This window comes from Hyaena hyaena, unplaced genomic scaffold (assembly GCF_003009895.1).
Source record: "Hyaena hyaena isolate Hyena2069 unplaced genomic scaffold, ASM300989v1 scaffold_254, whole genome shotgun sequence".
NCBI classification, from domain to species: Eukaryota; Metazoa; Chordata; class Mammalia; order Carnivora; family Hyaenidae; genus Hyaena; species Hyaena hyaena.
This window is the reverse complement of record NW_024080890.1, coordinates 147,880-167,279: the sequence shown is the minus strand read 5'-3', so window position 1 is coordinate 167,279 and position 19,400 is coordinate 147,880. Positions and strand designations below refer to the sequence as shown.

The following is a 19,400-nucleotide window of genomic DNA, read 5'->3' as shown; positions in this document are numbered from 1 at the left end:
GCAGGAGTCTTGTCGGAGGAGCGTCCTGAGGTCTGCAGGGGGGGTGGGCTCCGGTTCCCAGCCCCCTGGGTCTCCTGCCCCGCCCACCAGCTGACCCCCGCCCCCTGTCCCCTCCCAGCCCAGTGCGGTTCCGGGCTTGGGGGGAAGCCGCCTGCCGGTCCCGCAGGAGCCCGGTCCGGGGTCCCTCGCGTGGCGCGTCTCGGGGCCAGCCGTCCTTGGCGCTGGCGGGCGCGGGACTCGCGGCGGAGCGCTCGCGGCCGTGACGCAGAGCGCGCTGCGGGCGGCACCGCGGGACGCGGGGACACCGGCCGGCTGCGAGCGGGGAGCGCGCCCTCCGCCGCCGGGGTGGACAGCACCGGGGTGCAGAGAGAGGTGACAGGCCCCGTGCTGGGGCGGGGCGCGGGGCAGGGGGTGCGCTGCGGGCCGGAGGCGCAGACTGGGGGAGGGGCGGGGCGCAGGGCACAGACTGGGGCGCCGCAGGCATTGCGACAGGGCCAGGGTGAGGTCTTTCCGGGGTGCCCTGCTGCAACCCGGGGAGATCAGGAACTTGGCCCATCTTGGACTTGCGCTCTGACCACAAGTCCCCCCCTCACCCCAGGCCACAGACCATAGGACCCTCTGCTGCGGGGTGGGGGGCACTTCCTTTGATGGGGTGTATTGCTATTTAAAGTCTGCAAAGTGTTTTCCCAGCAGGGATTTCAGAGGATGCCTGACCTGGGGAGGGAGGGAGCAGGCACGGAGTGTGTGTGTGTGTGTGTGTGTGTGTGTGTGTGTGTGTGTAGGGGACATCTGGCCCGTGTACCCTCAATAGCCTCACACAGTCTGTCGGTTGAACCTTTTGGGCTGGGGTGGGTGGGAATGGGGCCAGGACCCTGTCTATGGGTCCCCACAGTCCTGGGGTCAGGTGGCTGCTGACAGCACGGTCCTCAGGGCTTCTGTTCTGTTTGGACTTGGTGTCTATTCCCGATGCCTCCAGGGGCCCAGCACCCCACCTCTGGACTGCAGGAGCCTGGATGGGGGGCACCTGGGTGCAGGCGCTGCTGCGGCCCCTCCCCGTGCACCTGCGCTCACGCCCCTCTCCGCTGCATCTGGACAGCCACCCCACTGCGGCTCTGTCCCTTGCAGGCCCACTCACTCCATGGCAACAGCTTCCCATCGCTGTGGGGGGTCCTGTGCCAAAGGACATTTGTAGATGTGCATTTTTTGTTTGTTTTTCAGAAACATTTATATAGATACACTTATATCATGTATTTATTATAATTAGTGTTTATACCATTATGTTCTACTTTTTGAGTCTGTTGATTGTGTCCTTGGTTTCTTCCTCCTTTTTATTTATATAGTTTTTAAATGTTTATTTTTGAGAGAGAGACAGAGAGACAGTGTGAGCAGGGGAGGAGCAGAGAGAGAGGGAGACACAGAATCTGAAACAGGCTCCAGGCTCTGAGCTGTCAGCACAGAGCCCGACATGGGGCTCGAACTCACAAACCATGAGATCATGACCTGAGCCAAGGTCAAGAGTCAGATGGTTAACCCCCTGAGCCCCCCAGGTGCCCGCACTTTCAGGGTTTTTCACACACACCTTTGCCACTGCACGTGGAGAGTTATGGCTGCAAACCAGGGCGACGACAGCTGCTCTCGGCCTTACGTGAGGAAAGCCACCAATGGTTGATGGTTGGATTTTGGGGGGGGGGGGGCGAGCAGAGAAGGTGGATGGGGGATTTTGTAAGGTAAAAGTCAGCCCTGGGTTTCCAGACTCTTCCAGGGCCCAGACTGGGGATGGGGGAGAGAGTAGGAGGGGAAGGGAGGGAGGGGAGGAAGGGGAGGGGAGGGAGTGGCAGTCAGTGTCCAGGCTCGAGGCAGCCAGCGGGGAGGCAGCCAGCGGGGAGCGGTGGTGCCTGGCCCCTGGCCCTGCCCTGTGGAGTCTGGTGGGCACTGGGGAGGGGCCTGGTGCTGACTAGTTTCCGGGATCTGCCGGCAGCTGTGGTTTGGGAAAGTCTGTACGAGACTCCGATGGGGGTCTGACCGATGGGATCAAGGCGGGGAGGGCCAAGAGCGGCTTCAGGTGAAGGCCTTCATTGCTCATGCCCGCTGCCCCACCACCCGGCGCCCTGTCCTGGTGGCCGGACGCCTTCCGGTTCAGGTCCCCCCGCAGCCCGGCCGCTGACCGAGATGTCCGGAGCCTCGCTTCCCTCTGCTGTCAGCTAGGAATGTTTCTCGCTTAACTGCTTCCCTGGGAAGCGGGTGAGGGCCCAGGTGAGCTCCTCGCTAGGACAGCAATGGCCCTGGGAGGGCCACGCAGTGTGAGGCTCCCTGACCTGCGCCGCCAGGGCCAGAGCCTCCGGGAGGCACGGTGCTGTCATGTCTCGGTGCGTTCCGGCCGCGGACACCACACTCGGGCAGCTCGGGAACAGCAGCATTTACCCTCAGAGCCCAGGGGGCTGCACACCTGAGGTCAGGGCGGCAGCACGGGGGGTTGCAGACTTCTGTCCTCGCCATGGGAAAGGGGCGAGGGAGCCCCCTGGGGCTGCCTTCATAAGGCACGGACCCCAGTCGTCCAGGCCCGGTCACCTCCCAAAGGCCCCGCCTCGGACCACCGTCACCTCTGGGGGGAGGTGCTTCAGGGGAGCACACGGGGACCCTAACAGTCCGCTCCGGGCCCCCAGATTCATGTCCTTCTCGCATGAGAAATATTCACTCCATCCCAACAGCCCGAGTTTTAACTCATTCCAGCATCGACTCCAAAGTCCGATCTGGGTCTCTTCTGAGTCAGCGCTGGGGGAGCCCCCAGATCCCTCGCCGGCTGTGAGCCCGTCCCGCAGGCGATGGTGGGGACACAGGGCAGGCCCTCCCGCTCCCGAGGGGAGCAGCCGGAAAGAAGGAAGGGGTGACGGGCCCCCAGCAAACCTAAACCTAGGGCCCCCGGCCTGCTGGCCCTGCTCGGTGGCTTTTCTGGGCACAGCCACCCTGCAGGCCTCCTGGGCTGGAGACGTGTGCCAGTGGCTTTACTGGTTTGGCATCACCCCCGCTGTTCCATGGCTTCACTGGGCATGGCCCTGGCAGTGTCCCTCTCCCCAGGTCAGGTGCCTAGGGCTCTGGGTGGTGCCATCTGTTAAAATCTGGGTGGAGGTGGCCGAGCCCCCCAGGCCTGCACACTCTTCAAACCAGCAGTGATGGCATCACACAGGTGACACCAGCCCCGGCCACAGGCGGCCAGCTGCAGCAGGGCCCGAGATGGGAGGGGTGCAGGGCAGCTGTGGGTCCCCCTCTGGAATCGTGCTGCCCCCTATGGCCCTCCCACTCTGAGCCTCGGCTGGGAGGGCAGCCCCACGGGTGGGGGTGGGGCGCCTTCTCTGGCCCTTCATGGTGACTTGAGGTCACCACCATGACAACCGGGCATCTGGGGCCCTGGGGGTGTGCACATGCTTCCTGACGGCCCAGGGGCCCTGCTGGGAGACGGGGCTGGGGCGGCTGGGGACAGGTGCAGACCAACAACAGACAAGCCCCCCACTGGGAAGCCCATGCCCCGTGCTCTCGGGACACCTGCCTCACTTGCGTCTCTGCTCTATTCCTGCAGCCCTCCATGGTGGGTTTCTAGAACCTTCAGCCTCGCGAGCTGGAGTAAAGGCTGTCCTGGGGGAGGGAGGAGGCAGCGGCAGCTGGAGTGGAGGCGGCCCTCACGATGGAGCCCCCAGACCCAAGGAAAGCCGGCTCCAAGCAGGAGGAGGGCTTTGGGGTGCCACCCAGGCGGGCCGCTGACCTGGGCACGGTCCCCAGTCTCCGGCGCAGCAACAGCAGCCTGTGCAAGGTCAGGAGGCCGCAGAACCTCTTCAGCAGCAGTGAGAAGGTGGGTTTCCAGTGGCCAGTGGGGCCCCCTCGGCTGGGTCCCCCAGGCCCTGGTGGGGCACGGTGACCACCCAGGGAGGGGTGTGTTTCTTGCCTGGGCTGAGGCTCGGCTGAGCTGGGAAGGGGGACCTGGAGAGAACAGTCAGTGGCCAGGTCTGCCCCCTCCCTGGGCCGCACGCCCCCTTCCTGTTCTCTGGTTGGGTGGCGCTAGGTAAGCACTACAGTCCTGCTCTGGGCAGACTCACTGGAAGCCATTACCCCTGACACCACTGTGGGTTGACTTCATGTCCCCGATGTCACCGGGAGGGCCCTGAGCACCACCGATGTCCCAGAGGCCCACAACAAGACTGTGTTGAAGGGCACGGCCCCTGGTCAGGTGGGCAGGAGGGTGCTGGCTGCCAGCTCCCCAGGACGAGGTGGGTGCCGAGACCCTCACCCGCCGCATGGCTTTCGTCCCGAGGAAGGCAGCGCTGACAAACTGTAGAGTGCTGTGCTACTCAAACAGGGCAAAAGAGGAAGTGATCCCACAGGGCTGTTCCTCCCACACCTGGGAGCCTGGGCCAGGCCCCCCTCAGGCCTCCAGGGAAGGTCCTGTGAAGCTGGACAGTGAGCCCAGACATGTCCACGGGTGGCGTGGGGTTTGCTGTCCTGAACGGCTTTGACGTGACTGCCTAGGGACCTCAAAGTGCACTTTTTATCCTCAGCAAGAAAATCTCAGTTCGTGGATCCCTGAAAATATCAAGAAGAAGGAGTGCATGTACTTCGTGGAGAGCGCCAAGCTGTCTGACGCCGGGTAGGTGGGCTGTCAGTGTGGCCCCCCCTCCCCCATTCCCACAGGTGGAGGTGGGGCCTCTGTGGGCTCAGTCAGGGTGTGTGTGTGTGTGTGTGTCTGTGTGTCTGTGTGTCTGTGTGGCCTTGGTGGGCCCAGTCCTGTGTCTGCGTGGCCTCGGTCACTTGCCGTAGCTCCACATGCCCCTCGGGCTTGCTGTGAATGAGCCGCTTCGCCTCATCCAGCCTGCAGATGAGGTGCAGAGAGCTTAGGTGACTGGTCCAGGGTTATAACGGGATGGCTCTGCGGTGGCACTTGGACTTGAACTCTGTTGTTTGGGCACCACATTGCACGCCTCTAGAATGTTCATTTCCCTCTGGAGTGGAGAGTGTCACAGGGCTCGGGGACTCTCCGGGGACTCAGGGAAAATCCTCAGCCCGGGGCCCACACCAAGGAAGGTGCCAAATCCAGACAGGCCCGCCTCACCCCAGCCCCCTCCCCACACCTGTGGGGCCTGTGGCTCTGCTGTGGCCACCAAGACCACTTCCACAGGCAGCAGCAGCCACTACACCTCCACGCGGCTGGACATTTCACTCCCGGGCCGCTGGCTCTCCAGCGGGGCCACCTGGGAGCTGGGGGAGCTGCAGGAAGCTTCGGGGGGACCTCCCGCGAGGTGTGGCAAGTCCTTGGAGTTCCTTGAGGATGCACAGAGCATAGATTGTGTTAGCGCTTCCCCCCAGCCACACCCGAGTCGTGCTGTGCCACAGACCAACCACACTCTTTCCTCTACGCCTTCCCTGTCACCTAGTGGACTCTTGTTGCAGATGTCGCCTCTGCTGTGCAGTCCTCCCTGACTGCACGGAGAGGTAACTCTCCTTCCACCAGCCTCCACATACTTGTCTTGTTACCAGTCCATCACGCATGGAGATTTCGTGGCTTCCTGGTGGCACAGTCACTCTTCCACTTCCCACAGTGAACACATAGCCCCCACGTGTCAAATGATGTGGGAGGAGGAGCCTGCGTGGGGAAGGTAGGGAGATTGGGACGTGGATCAGGCAGGAGGGACCATGACGGAGGATGCCGTTCCCGGGATCCTGTGATATTCCCCGGTGTCCTCACTGAGAGGTTGGGGTTCACGCCTCCAGCCTGGCTCAGATTCAGACAACAGCCCTCATCTCTCCATCCCGGGAGCAGCCTTGAGCCAGAGAAGGCTGCCGGCATGTTCCAGCCAATGGCATCATGGCTGGTGAGCCCCGATGGCCTCGGTGTGTTATCCGAGTTTCCGAGCCACACCGCTCACTCTGACGATGTACAGAGAGCACGTGGCATCGAGGTTCCCAGTTTTTGTTATTTTACAATGGGCTTATTAATGTAGCCTCCGAGGGAATGAGTGCTACCCAGATGCCGCGTCCAGGACTCATGGCTTCAGCGCCATTCTGGCCTCCAGCCTGGGGGGCCCGGAGGTGCCACCATCAAACTCCGGACCTCTTCTTTCCTCTGAGTTATGACCCGGTGGAGGATGCTGGCAGGGGCCAGCACGGGCTGCGGGACGCAGCTGGGATCTGAGGCTGAAACGGGGCTTCCCACTCCTTCAGTGCCTCTTTCCCGCTTTGAAGAAATAGTGCTCAGGATGCGTTTGGTTCCGGCATCAGGTTTGATGCAAGGGGCTGCTATGGGGAGCTGGCTTGGTCACTCAGATGTTGCACTGAGAATCGGGGAACACGGGACCCAGTGATGGCTCACAGCAGTTAGAATGAAGGAAGTGCCAGTTTCCTGATTAGCCGTGTCTTTTGACTTAAAGGAGTTTCCTAAATCATGTTTCAGAAACTGTAAATGAACAGACGCTGGGGTCGGGTTTAGAGCTGAGAGGGGAAGCAGGCTCCTGAGAGCCCGGGGCAGGGCCCCACTCCGGGGCCGTCCAGAAACACAGGGAGGGCGAGGGGCAGCTGAGTGGAGACGTCTGGCCGTCCGCTCCCTGGGCGCTCACCAGGCATGTTGGATGCCCTGGAGGCGGCCGGTTCCGGGGTCTCTGCCTGGAGGCACCAGTGGCCCACAGACTGCTTCCTGGAGCCGTTTCACTGAAGAAGAGGGCGGTCTTATTGTCTCCTAGTTTCCTGCTCAAAGAGTTGGGGCCACACGTGGCAAGAGCAGCGTGTGCGGAGCGGCCGGGGTCCTGGTGGCTGCCTGGCACCCAGGACAGGCATGGAGGTGGGCAGTGTGCCCGCAGCCTGCTGCTCACCGGTCCCCTTGTGCTTCCCATGTGGGGCCACAAGGAACACAAACGCAGGCAGATCCCCGGGAGAATGGAGTTCTGATTCGAGTCAGAGGTGGGCAGTGTAGACTTGTTTCTGGGGGTCCTTGAGGCTGCCCTGTGTGTTCAGTGATTTGCTAAGACCTCTAGACAGCGGTCACAGCACGGGGACACGCAGCAGCTCAGCAGGGAAAACACACAGGCAGGTCGGAGACCCCACGTGCGAGCTTGTGACCTCTGTCCCCTGGCTCCTGCCCCCGGGCCACGCCAGCAGGGAAGAATGCAGCAAGCCGCGTGCTGGGCTTGTCCTGCCAAGCCGTTAGGGACTCTGCGCCCGAGGTTAGTTCCGTGGGCTGGTGACGTGGGCACCTCTGCCTAGCACCCCCGAATTCCAGATCCCGGGGGAAAGCAGGTGTGGAGCACAAATCGTGTCCTCTGCACAGACCGGGCTGGGGAATGTGGACCGCTCAGGAAGTCCCTTCGCAGGGCCGGCCTAGCGAGCAGCCCCTGCAGAGAGAGCGGCCCCAGGCCTGCGGAGGTTGGGCCCTGGGTAGGGTCCTCCTCATCTCACTAATCGAAGGGGTCCCTCCAGCGGGTGGAGACAGCATGTCGCCTCGTGAGAGCGGAGTGAGGACCGGGGGGAGGTCCTCCCCGTCGTGAACGGAGCTTTGGAACAGATTAATTTATACACCTAACGTATTTCCATCAAATGTGGTGGGGTCTCCCCCACCCCCTCCCGGACCTGACCCCCCCGTCTCCCGCACCCCTGATTTAATCAGTCCCACGTCCGGAAGGTCCTTCTCAGTTCTGCCCAGATTCGACTCATTTCCCTGCCTGCCACCGCCACCCCAGGCCTTTCTCCATGCTGTCCCAGCTACTGGTGACCTTGGCGCACCGGCCCTCTCTCCTCCCTGGGAGCTTCACGGAGATCCAAGTGGGTGCCTCGGAAGCTTTCTCCAGGATGAGGCATGATTCATAGGACCAAGTCGCCTCTCCAGGCCACACAGAGGGGCCCAGATGGAGGGAGCGCGCCCCCAGGGCCCAGTCCCCCCCGGGGCTGTGCCGACGTCCCCGTGTCTGCCCGTCTGGGCCAGGAGCTCGGAAGAAATTCTGATTATTGAATTTCTGGGCAAGTGGATTCGGTGTGCTTTCCTGCCTTGTGTCAGTTTGCGAAGCGAAGTAGATTTAAAATCTAGTCTCAGCAGAGGGGATGGCTCAGAGGCGAGGTAAGGAGGTGACCCGCCTTCAGCCATTGAAGACTTGACAGAGAGCCTGGGGCAGCACTGGGCCAAGATGCAAGAGCTGGATCCTCATCCTGGGGACCTTTGACCTCCCTGCCTTTGGCCGTAAGTTGAGGCCGTCACACAATACATGACGTGTAGATCGTATAGATCGCTGCAGGTCTGAAAACGCCTTGAGTCTCCCTGAGGGGTCGATGGAGGAGGTCAGAGGGCATGCTCTGAGCTCTCCATGGGTGAGGCCTTGTGCTCAGAGCACTGGGAGGCCCCTGGGGCCACTACGAGAAGGAGGGACAGCCCTGGAGGGAGCCCAGGAGCCCCTGGGTGCAGGGCAGGCCGTGGGTGTCTAAGCCCATCCCGGTGCTCTGAGTGCTTAGTTGTTTGGCTTGGTGCTAATTTTATACGTTAAAACCTCTTAGACCTTCAAGGCATTTTGTGGGGGGGCGGGGGGCCGGGTCAGAGGATGTACCGTTCTCCCAGGTAACGGAGGGGAAACGGAGAGCCAGAGCGTCCGAGGGCGCGGCCAGCGCCTTCCCCTGTGCCACCTGGCCCCAGGCTCACCTGGCCCCGGACTGCTTGCTTTGTCTCATCTGTATCTCGTCTTTCAGGTCACTTGATACTAATGAGATGTCAGAACTTAAAAATTCGTAATTTCCAATTGAACGAGGTGGAGAGTACACATTTATCTCCTCTCTGTCCCGAACCCCAGGGAATAGCGGTAAAGGGATGAAAAGGCCTCAGCCCCTGGAGCATGAAGGAAACAAGAGGGGAGGTTGCAGCTGAAAGGAGGCGCTGCTGTGGCGAGACTGGGGCACAAAGCGGGGAGTCCTGGAGGCGGGGTTCTCCCGAAGCCCCGCCCAGGTGCAGCCAGGGCCGCAGAGCAGGCCTGTGTCTGCTGCTGTGCGCCTGCACCGCGTGGCGCTTTCCCCCTTTTTACTCGGGAATAATCATAGATTCGAGGAAGCTGCAGAGCTGGCGGATACCACGGACAGCTCCCGAGTTCCAAGCCTGGTCCCGCCTCCGCCCTCTGCCCCCCCCCCCCCCCCCAGCTCCGGGAGCCGCCAGTCTGTTCTTCATCCCTGGAATGTTGCCACTTTGAGAACATCACGTAAGGAATCCCAACGATTCACTTCCTCACCCAGCGCAATGCCTTCGAGGTCCACTGGGGGTGTTGTGTGTGTCCGAAGTCCGCCCCTTTACTGCCAAGGTCACTGTCAGTTTGCCTCTGTCACTGGAAGCAAGAGTTTTGTAGACAATAAATAACGGGGTCTTACTTTTTTCAGCCACTCTGCCAAATCTGTGTTTTTTAAAATTGGTGTATTTAGAACATTATATTTAGTGTGATTTTTGATGTGTTAGGACTTAAGTCTGCCATTTCATTTTTCTCTTTTAAGGTTTTCTTTTCCTGCCTTTTGGGTGACTTGAGCATTTTTTTAGAGTCCCATTTGCTCGTTCTGTTGTTCCTTCTTCCTTTCTGATATTCAACCTTTCCACCTTCTATCACTTTGTTTCTTTTTAGAGAATATCTTTTATCCATCCTCATAGGGTAGCCCTGCCGGTGACAGATTCCTTTCATTTTCCTTCATCCGAGAACGTCTGACTTCCCTTCCACGTGTGAATCATGTGTTTGCTGAGTGTAGGATTCTGGGCTGGGGCTTTTTGAAAACTGTTGTGCCACTTCTTCCTTGTACTTCTTTAAAAAATTTTTTTTAAGTTAATTTGTTTATTTTGAGAGAGAGAGAGAACGAGAGTGAATGAAGCATGAGTAGGGGAAGGGCTGAGAGAGAGAGGGAGACCGAGAATCCCAGGCAGGTTCTCACTGCCAGTGTGGAGCCCAGCTCAGGGCTCGAACCCATGAACCATGAGATCATGACCTGAGCTTAAACCAAGAGTCAGACATTCAACCGAATGAGCCCTCCACGCACCCCCTGCCTGTACTTTTTCTGATTTCTGATGAGTTGTTTGTTATGTGAGTTACTTCCCCCAATAAGCAAAGTGTCATTTCTGTCTTACCGCTTCCAGGATTTTGTCTTTGTCTCTAGTTGGCAGAAGTTTGACTTTACGTGCCCTGGGACACATCTCTTTGGCTCTCCCTTGTTTGTTGTTCCGTCCAATCCTTGGATCTGTAGAATTTATGTCTTCTTTCGAAATGCAGGAAATTTTAGCCATTTTTTATTTCTTTTGCTATTATAGGTAGTTTTGTTTTGATTTCACTTTCTTTAAAATTTTTTAAATGTTTATTCATTTGTGAGAGACAGAGCACGAGTGGGGGAGGGGCAGAGAGAGAGGGAGACACAGAATCTGAAGCAGCTCCAGGCTCTGAACTGTCAGCCAACTGTGGCTTAAACTCACGATCTGTGAGGGGCGCCTGGGTGGCTTAGTCGGTTGAGCATCCGACTTTCGCTCAGGTCATGATCTTGCGGTTCGTGGGTTCGAGCCCCGCGTCGGGCTCTGTGCTGACTGCCGGCTCGGAGCCTGGAGCCTGTTTCAGAGTCTGTGACTCCCTCTCTCTCTGACCCTCCCCTGCTCACGCTGTCTCTCTCTCTCTCTCCTAGAAATAAATAATAAAACATTAAAAAAAATTTAAAAAAACCCTCACAATCTGTGAGATCACGACCTGAGCTGAAGCTGGACGCTTAACTGACTGAGCCACCCAAGCGCCCCTGATTTCATTTTCTAATTGTCCTAATTGTTTGTTACTTCTATATAGACATAAAATTGATTTATTTCTATTGATTTTGTACCCTACAAACTTGCTAGAGTTATTGTCAGCCTTACAGCTTTTTGTAGATTCCTTAGGATTTTCTACACACATAATTATGTCACCTGTGAATAAAGGTAATTTTACTTCTTTTTCTATATATGTGCCTTGCCCTGCCCTGCCCCTCCCTCCCCTTCCTCCCCTCCCCTCTCTCCCCTCCTCTCCCCTCCCCTTCTCTTTCCCCTGTACCCTTTCCTCTCCTCTCCTTTCCACCACTCCATTAGCTAGACCTCTAGTGCCGTGCTGCATAGCAGGGCTGAGGGTGGTCACCATTGTCTTGTGCCCAGTCTTAGCGATGAAGGGGTCAATCTTTCATCCCTGAGTATGATGTTAGCAGTAGGATTTTCACAGATGCATTTTGGACCAGGCTGAGGAAATTCCCGTCTGTTCGTGCTTTGCTGAGTTGTTATTGCAAATGGGTGTTGAATTTCATAAAAACACTTTATGCATCCAAGCAAATGATCAGACAGCTTTTCTCCCCTATGCTGCTAATAGGATAAACTATGTTGATTGATTTTTAACTGATAACCCAATCTCGAATTCCTAGGAAAGCTCTCATCGGGTCATAATTTTTTAATTATGTTTTTAATCTTAATTCCAGCATAATTAGCATACAGCATTATATTGGTTTCAGGTGTGCAGTGTAGACACTTCCGTACATAACTCAGTGCTCATCGTGACTGGCCACAATTTCTTTACATGCATTTCCAGCCCCCTCTTTCCCTCGGGGACTCTGACATGCCTGCTCTATCTTCCGTCCTAGCTCTGCTGGCCTCCGAGGCTCTGCACTTCCTTGATTATTAGGTGTGTTTTCTCTCTGGCGTTCATAGCGGTTCATTTCTAAGCTCTGTTTTCAAGTTCATGGATTCTTTCCTCTGCCACCTTCATTCTGTGGCTGAGTTCATCCACTGAGTTTTTAAAAAATTTTGGTTAGTGCATTTTTTTTTTAGTTTTTAAATCTCCATTTGGTATGTCTTTTGTTTCTTCACTGAGACTTTACATATTCTCCCTCTTCCCACGTGCGTCATGATTCCTTGGTACTGTAGTTTTATGGCAGCTGCCTTAACGCCCTCTCCAGATGATTCTGACAATGGTGTCACCTTGGTGTCGGTGGCTGCCGTCTTCTCATTCCAGTGGAGATTTTCCTGGTTCCTGGTGCAATAGTATTTTCAGTTTGAAACCTTGATGTTTGAGGTGTTATGTTATGAGACTCTGCGTCCCGTGATTTGGCGGGTTCCCTGTGAAGTGTCTGGAGGGGAGGGGCACTGCCTCATCTCTGCCACATGGCGATGGAAGTCCCAGCCCCTCTGAGCCCAAGCTGACGCTTGGCGGGGAGGGTGGGGGGAATGCTGGGCTCCCCACTGGGAGCGCCTCCTCATGGCTGGGGGGTGGGGTCCTGACTCTCTGGGCCCCTGTTGACACGCCCAGCGGGTCCCTCTGGTGACCGTGGGGTCTTTGCAGGAAGGTGGTGTGTGAGTGCGGCTACACGCGCCAGCAGCACTTGGAGGAGGCCACCAGGCCCCACACTTTGCAGGGCAAGGAGTGGGACCCAAAAAAGCATGTGCAGGAGATGCCAACGGACGCCTTTGGGGACATTGTTTTCACGGGCCTGGGCCAGAAGGTGGGAAAGGTTGGTCTCCGTCCCTCCGTCGCCCTCACTGTGGACTCGTGTCAGCCTTCCGTGATCTGAGGCAGCCAGGCCTTCCCGGCGCCTCTGGAGAGAGGCCTTGAGTCTTGGCAGCTCTGGGGGGGAGGGGGGAGGGGCTTCACGAGGCTCCCAGGAGACCCACAGGTGCCCTCGGGTTCTTGATCGACACGGGGCAGAGTGTGTGTGTCCCACAGCAGAGAGGCAGGGGGGAGGGTGTCGTGGGTGCAGGGCTGGGCCGGGCGGCCTCTCATCCCGCCAGGCCCTTGTCCCCTCCCCCTTCCTCTCACTCTGTGTCCTGCTTAGGCGCGGCCACTTTTGCTCGCTGGATCTAGACCCAGGGCGGGATCACTCACCTGGCTGTGCTCTCGGGGTACCCGCCGCTGGCCTGCTGTCTCTGGGGCTGGGCTGGGCCGCCCACCGACACGGGGTCCCCCCTGTTCCCTGTCACCTCCTGCAGTACGTTCGCCTCTCCCAGGACACACCCCCCAGCGTAATCTACCACCTCATGACCCAGTACTGGGGCCTGGACGTCCCCAACCTCCTCATCTCGGTGACGGGCGGGGCCAAGGACTTCAACATGAAGCCCCGGCTGAAGAGTGTCTTCCGAAGAGGCCTGGTCAAGGTGGCGCAGACCACAGGTAGCCCCCGGGGGCTGGAGCCATGGGTGGCTGAGCCGGAGGCCCTGCGGCTGCTGGGGCTGGAGCGGCCGTCGGGAGACTCGCCGGCCCACAGCGGCTGCCGCTCCCGGGCAGACGTGGCTCCAGCCGGCTCCCGGGAGGGACCCCTGCTCTGCGCCCGCGGGCAGCCCCGGTTAGCGGGGTAGCGGGTGGAGGAGGCTGGAGGGGGTTGTGCTCACCGTGGGGCCGTCGGGGAGCGTCTCCATTAACCAAGCCCCTGTTACCTAATCCATCTGTTCACATCCGGGAAGGCGGGACTACACGTGTCGCGACGTGACTCGGGCGCCTGTGCCCCCAGGGCTGCACCTCCAGCGAGCAGCACAGGGCCGGGCCGGGCTGTGTGAGCGCCAGGCAGGCAGCCCGGGCTCCCTCAGAGTGACGCCAGGGAAGTAGCCGCGTTGCCTGTGGCCTCCGGGGGGCTACGCGGGGCAGGTCAGCCACTCAGAGGGCGCTGGCTTGAGCATCTGGTTTTAGCAGCACGTGAGGGCCATGCTGTCTGTTTGGCCTTTGCCCCGAGTGACGCTCGGTCCTGGAGCCCCACAGCCCGTGGGGTTTGGTTAAATGTAGCTGACCGTCCCCAGGCACATGGTGACCTTTGCAGGGAGGCCAGCAGGTGCTCACCTGTCCCCCGGGTAATCACAGGTGACAGTTTTACCACGTTTCATAGTTATCTTTTTAGGATTCAATATAGTGTTCTTGCTGCCACTTCCCAGCCCCAGAGCCGGTGCCACACGTTGTAGATGGCTCCTTACGGCGACACCACGCACAGCTGGCTTCTAGGCGCCAGGCTGTGTGCTGTGGCCGGCATTGCCCTGGGAACAGGCAGCCCCAATGACAGTGAACTTCGCCCCTTGTCCGAGGAGGCAGCTGTAGGTGCAGCCCGTGTCTCCTCTGGTCCAGGACACGGGCTGGAGGCGCAGAGCCCACGGGGACCTGCCTTCTTGTGGCAGACGAGGTGCGGCAGAGACAGTGCTGAGTCAGGGCTTCCCGGACCTGCTGTTCAGGGTGCTCGCCCGCACGTGATGCCCAGAGCGGGTCCCCTGGTCAGGCCACACGGCGGGGGGAGGGTGTGTATGTGCGCTGTCGGGGCCCGTGTAGGCCTGAGAGCTGAGGGGCAGAAGGGACACTTATGACTCGGAGTAGAAGAACCCGGACGGACGCGTTCCCCAGTGCAGGACAGGGAAGGAGCAGCGAGGAGGGGAGAGGGGCCCCCAGTCCCCGGCCCTGGGCCCTGAGCAAGGTGGGGACCTCGGCCCCCAGAGTGGTGCCGTGGAGACAGAATCGCGCTGTGGCTCCCTCCGTGTTCCTGGTCCTGAGACAGACCTGACACAGGTTAGGGAGCCGCCACCCCCCGCCCCAGCAGGGCCCCGCGGGTGAAGGGCAGGGAGCGTCAGAAGCACACAGGCCCCGGGGGGCGTCAGGCTTGTGCCTGGAGGGTACACAGCTCTGCTCCCGCCCCCAGGGGCCTGGATCATCACCGGCGGCTCCCACACGGGGGTCATGAAGCAGGTGGGCGAGGCCGTGCGGGACTTCACCCTGAGCAGCAGCCACAACGAAGGAGAAGTCGTCACCGTCGGGGTGGCCACGTGGGGCACCGTGCACAACCGTGAGGACCTGATCCACCCCTCGGTGAGCTTGGCGGTGTCACGGGGGCGATGGGTAGGTGCCGCCTGGACACCAGGGTAGACGCAGCCCGGAGGGAGGAGCCTGGGCAGCGGTGTCGGAGACCGGGGCTGGCGCCCAGTGGCACCACAGGCCCTGAGACCAGGGCGAGCAGCTGACGTGGCTGACTCCCTACGGTTCCAGCATGGGTCCACAGAGCAGCCGCCACGGGTCTTAGAAACACAGAAACTGGACTGAGCAGAGGCAGGGGGGTGGCCGCCTCAGCTCGGCCGGTGAGCGTTGGGTTCTGATCCCAAAGCCTGACCTCTGAAGCCCGTGAGCCGGGCACTTACAGGCGCCCTGGCTCCTGGCAGTCATCACTGGGCCACCCAGGCACCCCTCGTCCCCATATGATGCCACGGTCAGTCCCCGTTTCCTTCTGGGCCTTCGGCGGCAGCTCCCCGGTGTCCAGAGCTACGGACGCTCTGCCGACACCAGCACGTGGCACGTGGCACGTGCCCTGTCTAAGACGGTCACAGCTGGCTCTGCCGCCCCCACTCCCGTCTGGTGTCACCTGCGGTGGCGTTGACACCTGTATTCCTACCGCAGTCTGTTCAAGGCCACCTGGACGATGTCCCCCACGTCCCCCACGCCTTCCAGCCCCCACCGTTGCCCAGTTCCAAGGCCACCTCCACATTTGTACGAGTTTGTTTTGGCAACGCTCCACTTGCGGACACCCAAATCTGTTCCAATGTCCTGCAGCCACTGTGACAGATGATCGCACACCTCATAGCTTACAGCAGCAGAAATGTGTTCTGTCCCCTTCAGAGGCCAGAGCTCCGGGTCCGCGTGTGGCAGAGCCCTGCTTCCTCCAGAGGCCGGTGGGGGGAGCCGGTCCTTGCCTTCCGGTGGCCGCTGGCTTTCCCTGGCTGTGGCCGCATTGCTCTGATCTCTGCCTTCACGGTCCCTGGGCTCTCCTCTCTTGTGGTCAAATCTCCCTCCACCTCCCCCCTCGTTAGGACGCTGCGGTGACACTTAGGACCCACTTCTGGGTAAATCTTCCCCATGTCACCATCCTTACCTTAATCGAATCTGCAGGGGCCCTTTATCCAAGTAAGGGACCGTTCACAGGCTCTGGGAATGAGGACTTTGTATCTTTGGGGGTCATACTAGACCCCCCATTTCTGGCACTCAGGATGCAGAACTTCCCGTCTGTCTGTGTCTGACAATCTCTGGGCGTCCCCAGGGCGGCTTTCCTGCCGAGTACGTCATGGATGAGGAAGGCCAAGGGCACCTGACCTGCCTGGATAATAACCACTCCCACTTCATCCTTGTGGACGACGGGACCCACGGCCGCTACGGGGTCGAGATTCCCCTGAGGACGAGGCTGGAGAAGTTCATCTCCGAGCAGACAAAGGAAAGAGGAGGTGAGCGGAGCCTGCTTTTGAGGGAGAGGCCGGCTGCTCAGGGATCCTGGGGCACAGCTGGCCGTGACCAGGACCTTCAACAGGCAGGGCGCTCGGCCACCTTCTCTCACCCCGTTTCACCAGTGGAGGGAGCCCCCCCCTTTTCTGCTGTTTCTCAGGGCATAGACCACCAGTAGCCACTCTATGCCACAAACGAGGGCTCAGTCCGGAAATAGGAACGTGCAGAGCTGGGCCCTGACGCGTCTTCCCTCGTGGGTGAGACAGGATGGGTTCTGGGACACCAGAAGGGCAAACGCACAGGATCTGAGGGGGAGAAGGGACCCCGAATAGCAGCGGGTCCTAGCTCTGTGCCAGGTCGGATGGGTGCCTTTGAGCAGCGGCGTTTGAGCGCCGGAGTCCCCGGCATTCGGGCCCCTGATGGCAGGCGGGGGGTGGGGGGGAGAACTCGCCTTTCTCTGTGCTCAGGTGAGGCCCACGCTGCTGGCCGTGGACCACGTGACCGGGGCCCATGTGAGAGCCTAGGTGGGGGCCAGAGACACCAGGACCACCCAGGGGGGCAGAGATTTCTGAAGTCTTCACAGGTCCCTGGCTGCCCGGATGGGCGGGAGGTTCAGGGCGGGGACTGCACGACGGCACAGAGGACGGAGGTGCCCACGCGGTGCCCCCGGCCACGTGCGTGGGGCCTCACGCCCACCGGCTTGGTGTGTCCCCGCGGCATATGCCGATTTGAAGCGCCATAAAAAGGGCGCAGAGGAGAGCAGGCTGGTCGGGGCAGCCTCTGAGGCAGACAGCCCTCCCCTCCCCTGCACGCCCAGAAAGGGAACGGAGGGACGAGGCGGGCGAACCATCTCGGGGCTGGAATTTGCCCTCAGCCCATAGAGCAGGCAGATCATCCGCTGACCGCAGCGCGTCAGCCTTTGAAAGCCGCTTAGTACCAACGGCCGGTCTCCAGCGGGTGGTTCTGGGGCTGGCGGGAGGTGGAGGGTCTGGGTCCCCCGTTCCCTAATTCGGGGTTCGTGCTTCGTCCTAGGCGTGGCCATCAAGATCCCCATCGTCTGTGTGGTGCTGGAGGGGGGACCCGGCACGCTGCACGTGAGTGCTGGCCTGCGGGGCCGGGCTCTGGGGTCCAGCCCTGCTGCAGGGGGCTCTGGCCCGAAGCCCCGTGAACGGCAAGGGAGGGGTGAGGAGAAAGGGTGGTGGCCTTGTGGCGGGAAGGTGGCTTCCAGGAGGTACCTGCTGCGGGGAGGGGGGGGCCTGGGTGGCTGAGCGGTAGGAGGGGCCCCAGGGGGACGGCAGCACGTGGCGCCTGCTTCCAGGACCCCGGGGCGGCCACTCCGCAGGTTCTCAAGGGGCCGGCCCTCAGGCAGCTCCAGGGGACCAGCCGCTGGATGTGAAGCGGGTTCCTCGGTGGTGTTAACACGCCGCGCGGACCTTACTCAGGACCCACCACTCTGTGCTTCCCCTTGCCGAAGGAATGAGGACCGGCTTTATTTCCGCTGCAACCACACGTGATGATATTACAGCCTCAGATGTGGGGCCAGGGCAAGGACGCTGCATTTACGGGACTGGAGGAAATGCCCGTTTGTGCTTAGGGATCGCAGGCGGGCCCCGGGGGCGGGAGCGCGTCTGGTCCCCGCCCCTCCCCACACAGGGTCCTCTGCACAGTCGGCTCCCAAGGCCACGGCTCAGTGGGCTGAAACGTATTTCCGCGCCGGTGGCCGCGGTCCACCTGAGCAGTCGGCCTGAAGCAGCTGCTCTGGCAGGTGGACGCCCGCGTGCCGGGATTATCGCGTTTCCCTCCAGTGTTGGACGCTGCCGAGCTCAGTGGTTTCACTTCATTTCTCAGTCCCGTTAGCCCGACGCCGAGATGTTGCGGTTCAGGGGCCCGAGCGGGGTGGGCGCTGGGGCTTACACTGGGCCCCTGTGTTTCAGACCATCTACAACGCCATCACCAACGGCACCCCCTGCGTGGTGGTGGAGGGCTCGGGCCGCGTGGCTGACGTCATTGCGCAGGTGGCCAGCCTGCCCATTTCTGAGATCACCATCTCCCGGATCCAGCAGAGCCTGAGTGTGTTCTTCCAGGAGATGTTTGAGACCCTCACCGAGGGCAGGGTCGTGGAGTGGACCAAGAAGGTGAGCAGCCGGCTCCCAGACGCCCTTGGCCTGGGCATGGGACCGGGGCCTGGACACAGAGACCCCACGGGCCCGGAGCGGGCGTGCACGTGATCTTTGGAGCGCGGGGGGCCCTGAGCCGGGCAGGCAGGGGCCCCCAGCTGAGGCAGCGCAGAGCCTGCCCAGGGAGGGCGTGTCTTGAGCCTCTCGTCCCCGGACTGCAGGCCTGGCCTGGGGCAGGACGGGGGGCCAGCGGCACACTTGTTCTGTGCGAGGAGCCTGCTGGGTGGGGGGCGGCGCAGGGGCCGAGGGGCCGAGAGCCGGATTCAGGCAGCAGGGGCGCTGGAGGCGGGGTGTGGCACAGCCTCCAAGCCTGGCCAGCCCCAGGCCACCAGGGCGGATCAGGCAGGGGGCCGGGGACCGTGAGCGCGGCTCCTGTGCGCCCCTCAGCTGGGCCGCCAGCCGGCGTGAGCCCCTCCCGCGGATTCGCAGGTTCGGTGAGCATTCCAGGGGACCCCAGCCCCGGCCTCCAGGGCGTGTGGGGGACCCGATCCCCGGGAGGAGGCTGGCTATGCTGAGTGGAAGCTGGGAGCCTGAGGACGGGACCCTGCAGCTAACGCTCGGGCACGTCCACGTGAGGCCGGCTCCGCCCTGCACCGGGTGCCCGGCTGGTGCCCCCTCGTCTTGTTCTGGGCTAATTTTAGGTGCGTAGAATGGTTGCAGAGAGTAGACAGTTTCTAGCCAACCGCTCCCCAGCCTGTCCTGAGGCTCACGCCCCACAGGGTCGCAGCTGCAGCAGGGTCGGAGCAGAGGCCGCTCTGGCTCGGCGCCGGGGGCTGAGTGCACGCGGTTTGCACTGCACACTGATCTGCTAATGTCCTCCTTCTGGCCCAGGATCCAAATCAAACTGTTTACACAGTGCATTCAGCCTTTTCCTTCATTATCCCCCCTCCCTCCTTCCTTCTTTCTTCCTTCCCATCCCCCTCCTCCCTCCCTCCTCCCTCCTTCCTCCCTCCTCTCCCCCTCCCTCCTTTCCTTCCTCCCTCCCCCTCCTTCCCCCCTCCCCCTCCTT

General features: G+C 60.8%; 1 protein-coding gene across 5 annotated transcripts in view; it reads left to right on the top strand.

The window, feature by feature from the left end:
* The window catches only part of TRPM2 (transient receptor potential cation channel subfamily M member 2), a 54,185-nt gene that overhangs the window by 982 nt on the left and 33,803 nt on the right, over positions 1–19,400 (top strand). For 4 of the 5 annotated variants that reach the window (XM_039245483.1, XM_039245486.1, XM_039245485.1 and 1 more), the window contains exons 2-9: positions 3,575–3,844; positions 4,548–4,636; positions 12,324–12,492; positions 12,968–13,148; positions 14,650–14,816; positions 16,036–16,216; positions 17,247–17,308; positions 18,149–18,349. In XM_039245483.1, coding sequence (XP_039101414.1) covers positions 3,680–3,844; positions 4,548–4,636; positions 12,324–12,492; positions 12,968–13,148; positions 14,650–14,816; positions 16,036–16,216; positions 17,247–17,308; positions 18,149–18,349 — 1,215 coding nt within the window. In that variant the 5' untranslated portion in view covers positions 3,575–3,679. The remainder of the gene's footprint in view (positions 1–3,574; positions 3,845–4,547; positions 4,637–12,323; positions 12,493–12,967; positions 13,149–14,649; positions 14,817–16,035; positions 16,217–17,246; positions 17,309–18,148; positions 18,350–19,400) is intronic. The other variant, XM_039245484.1, reaches the window with a different exon arrangement.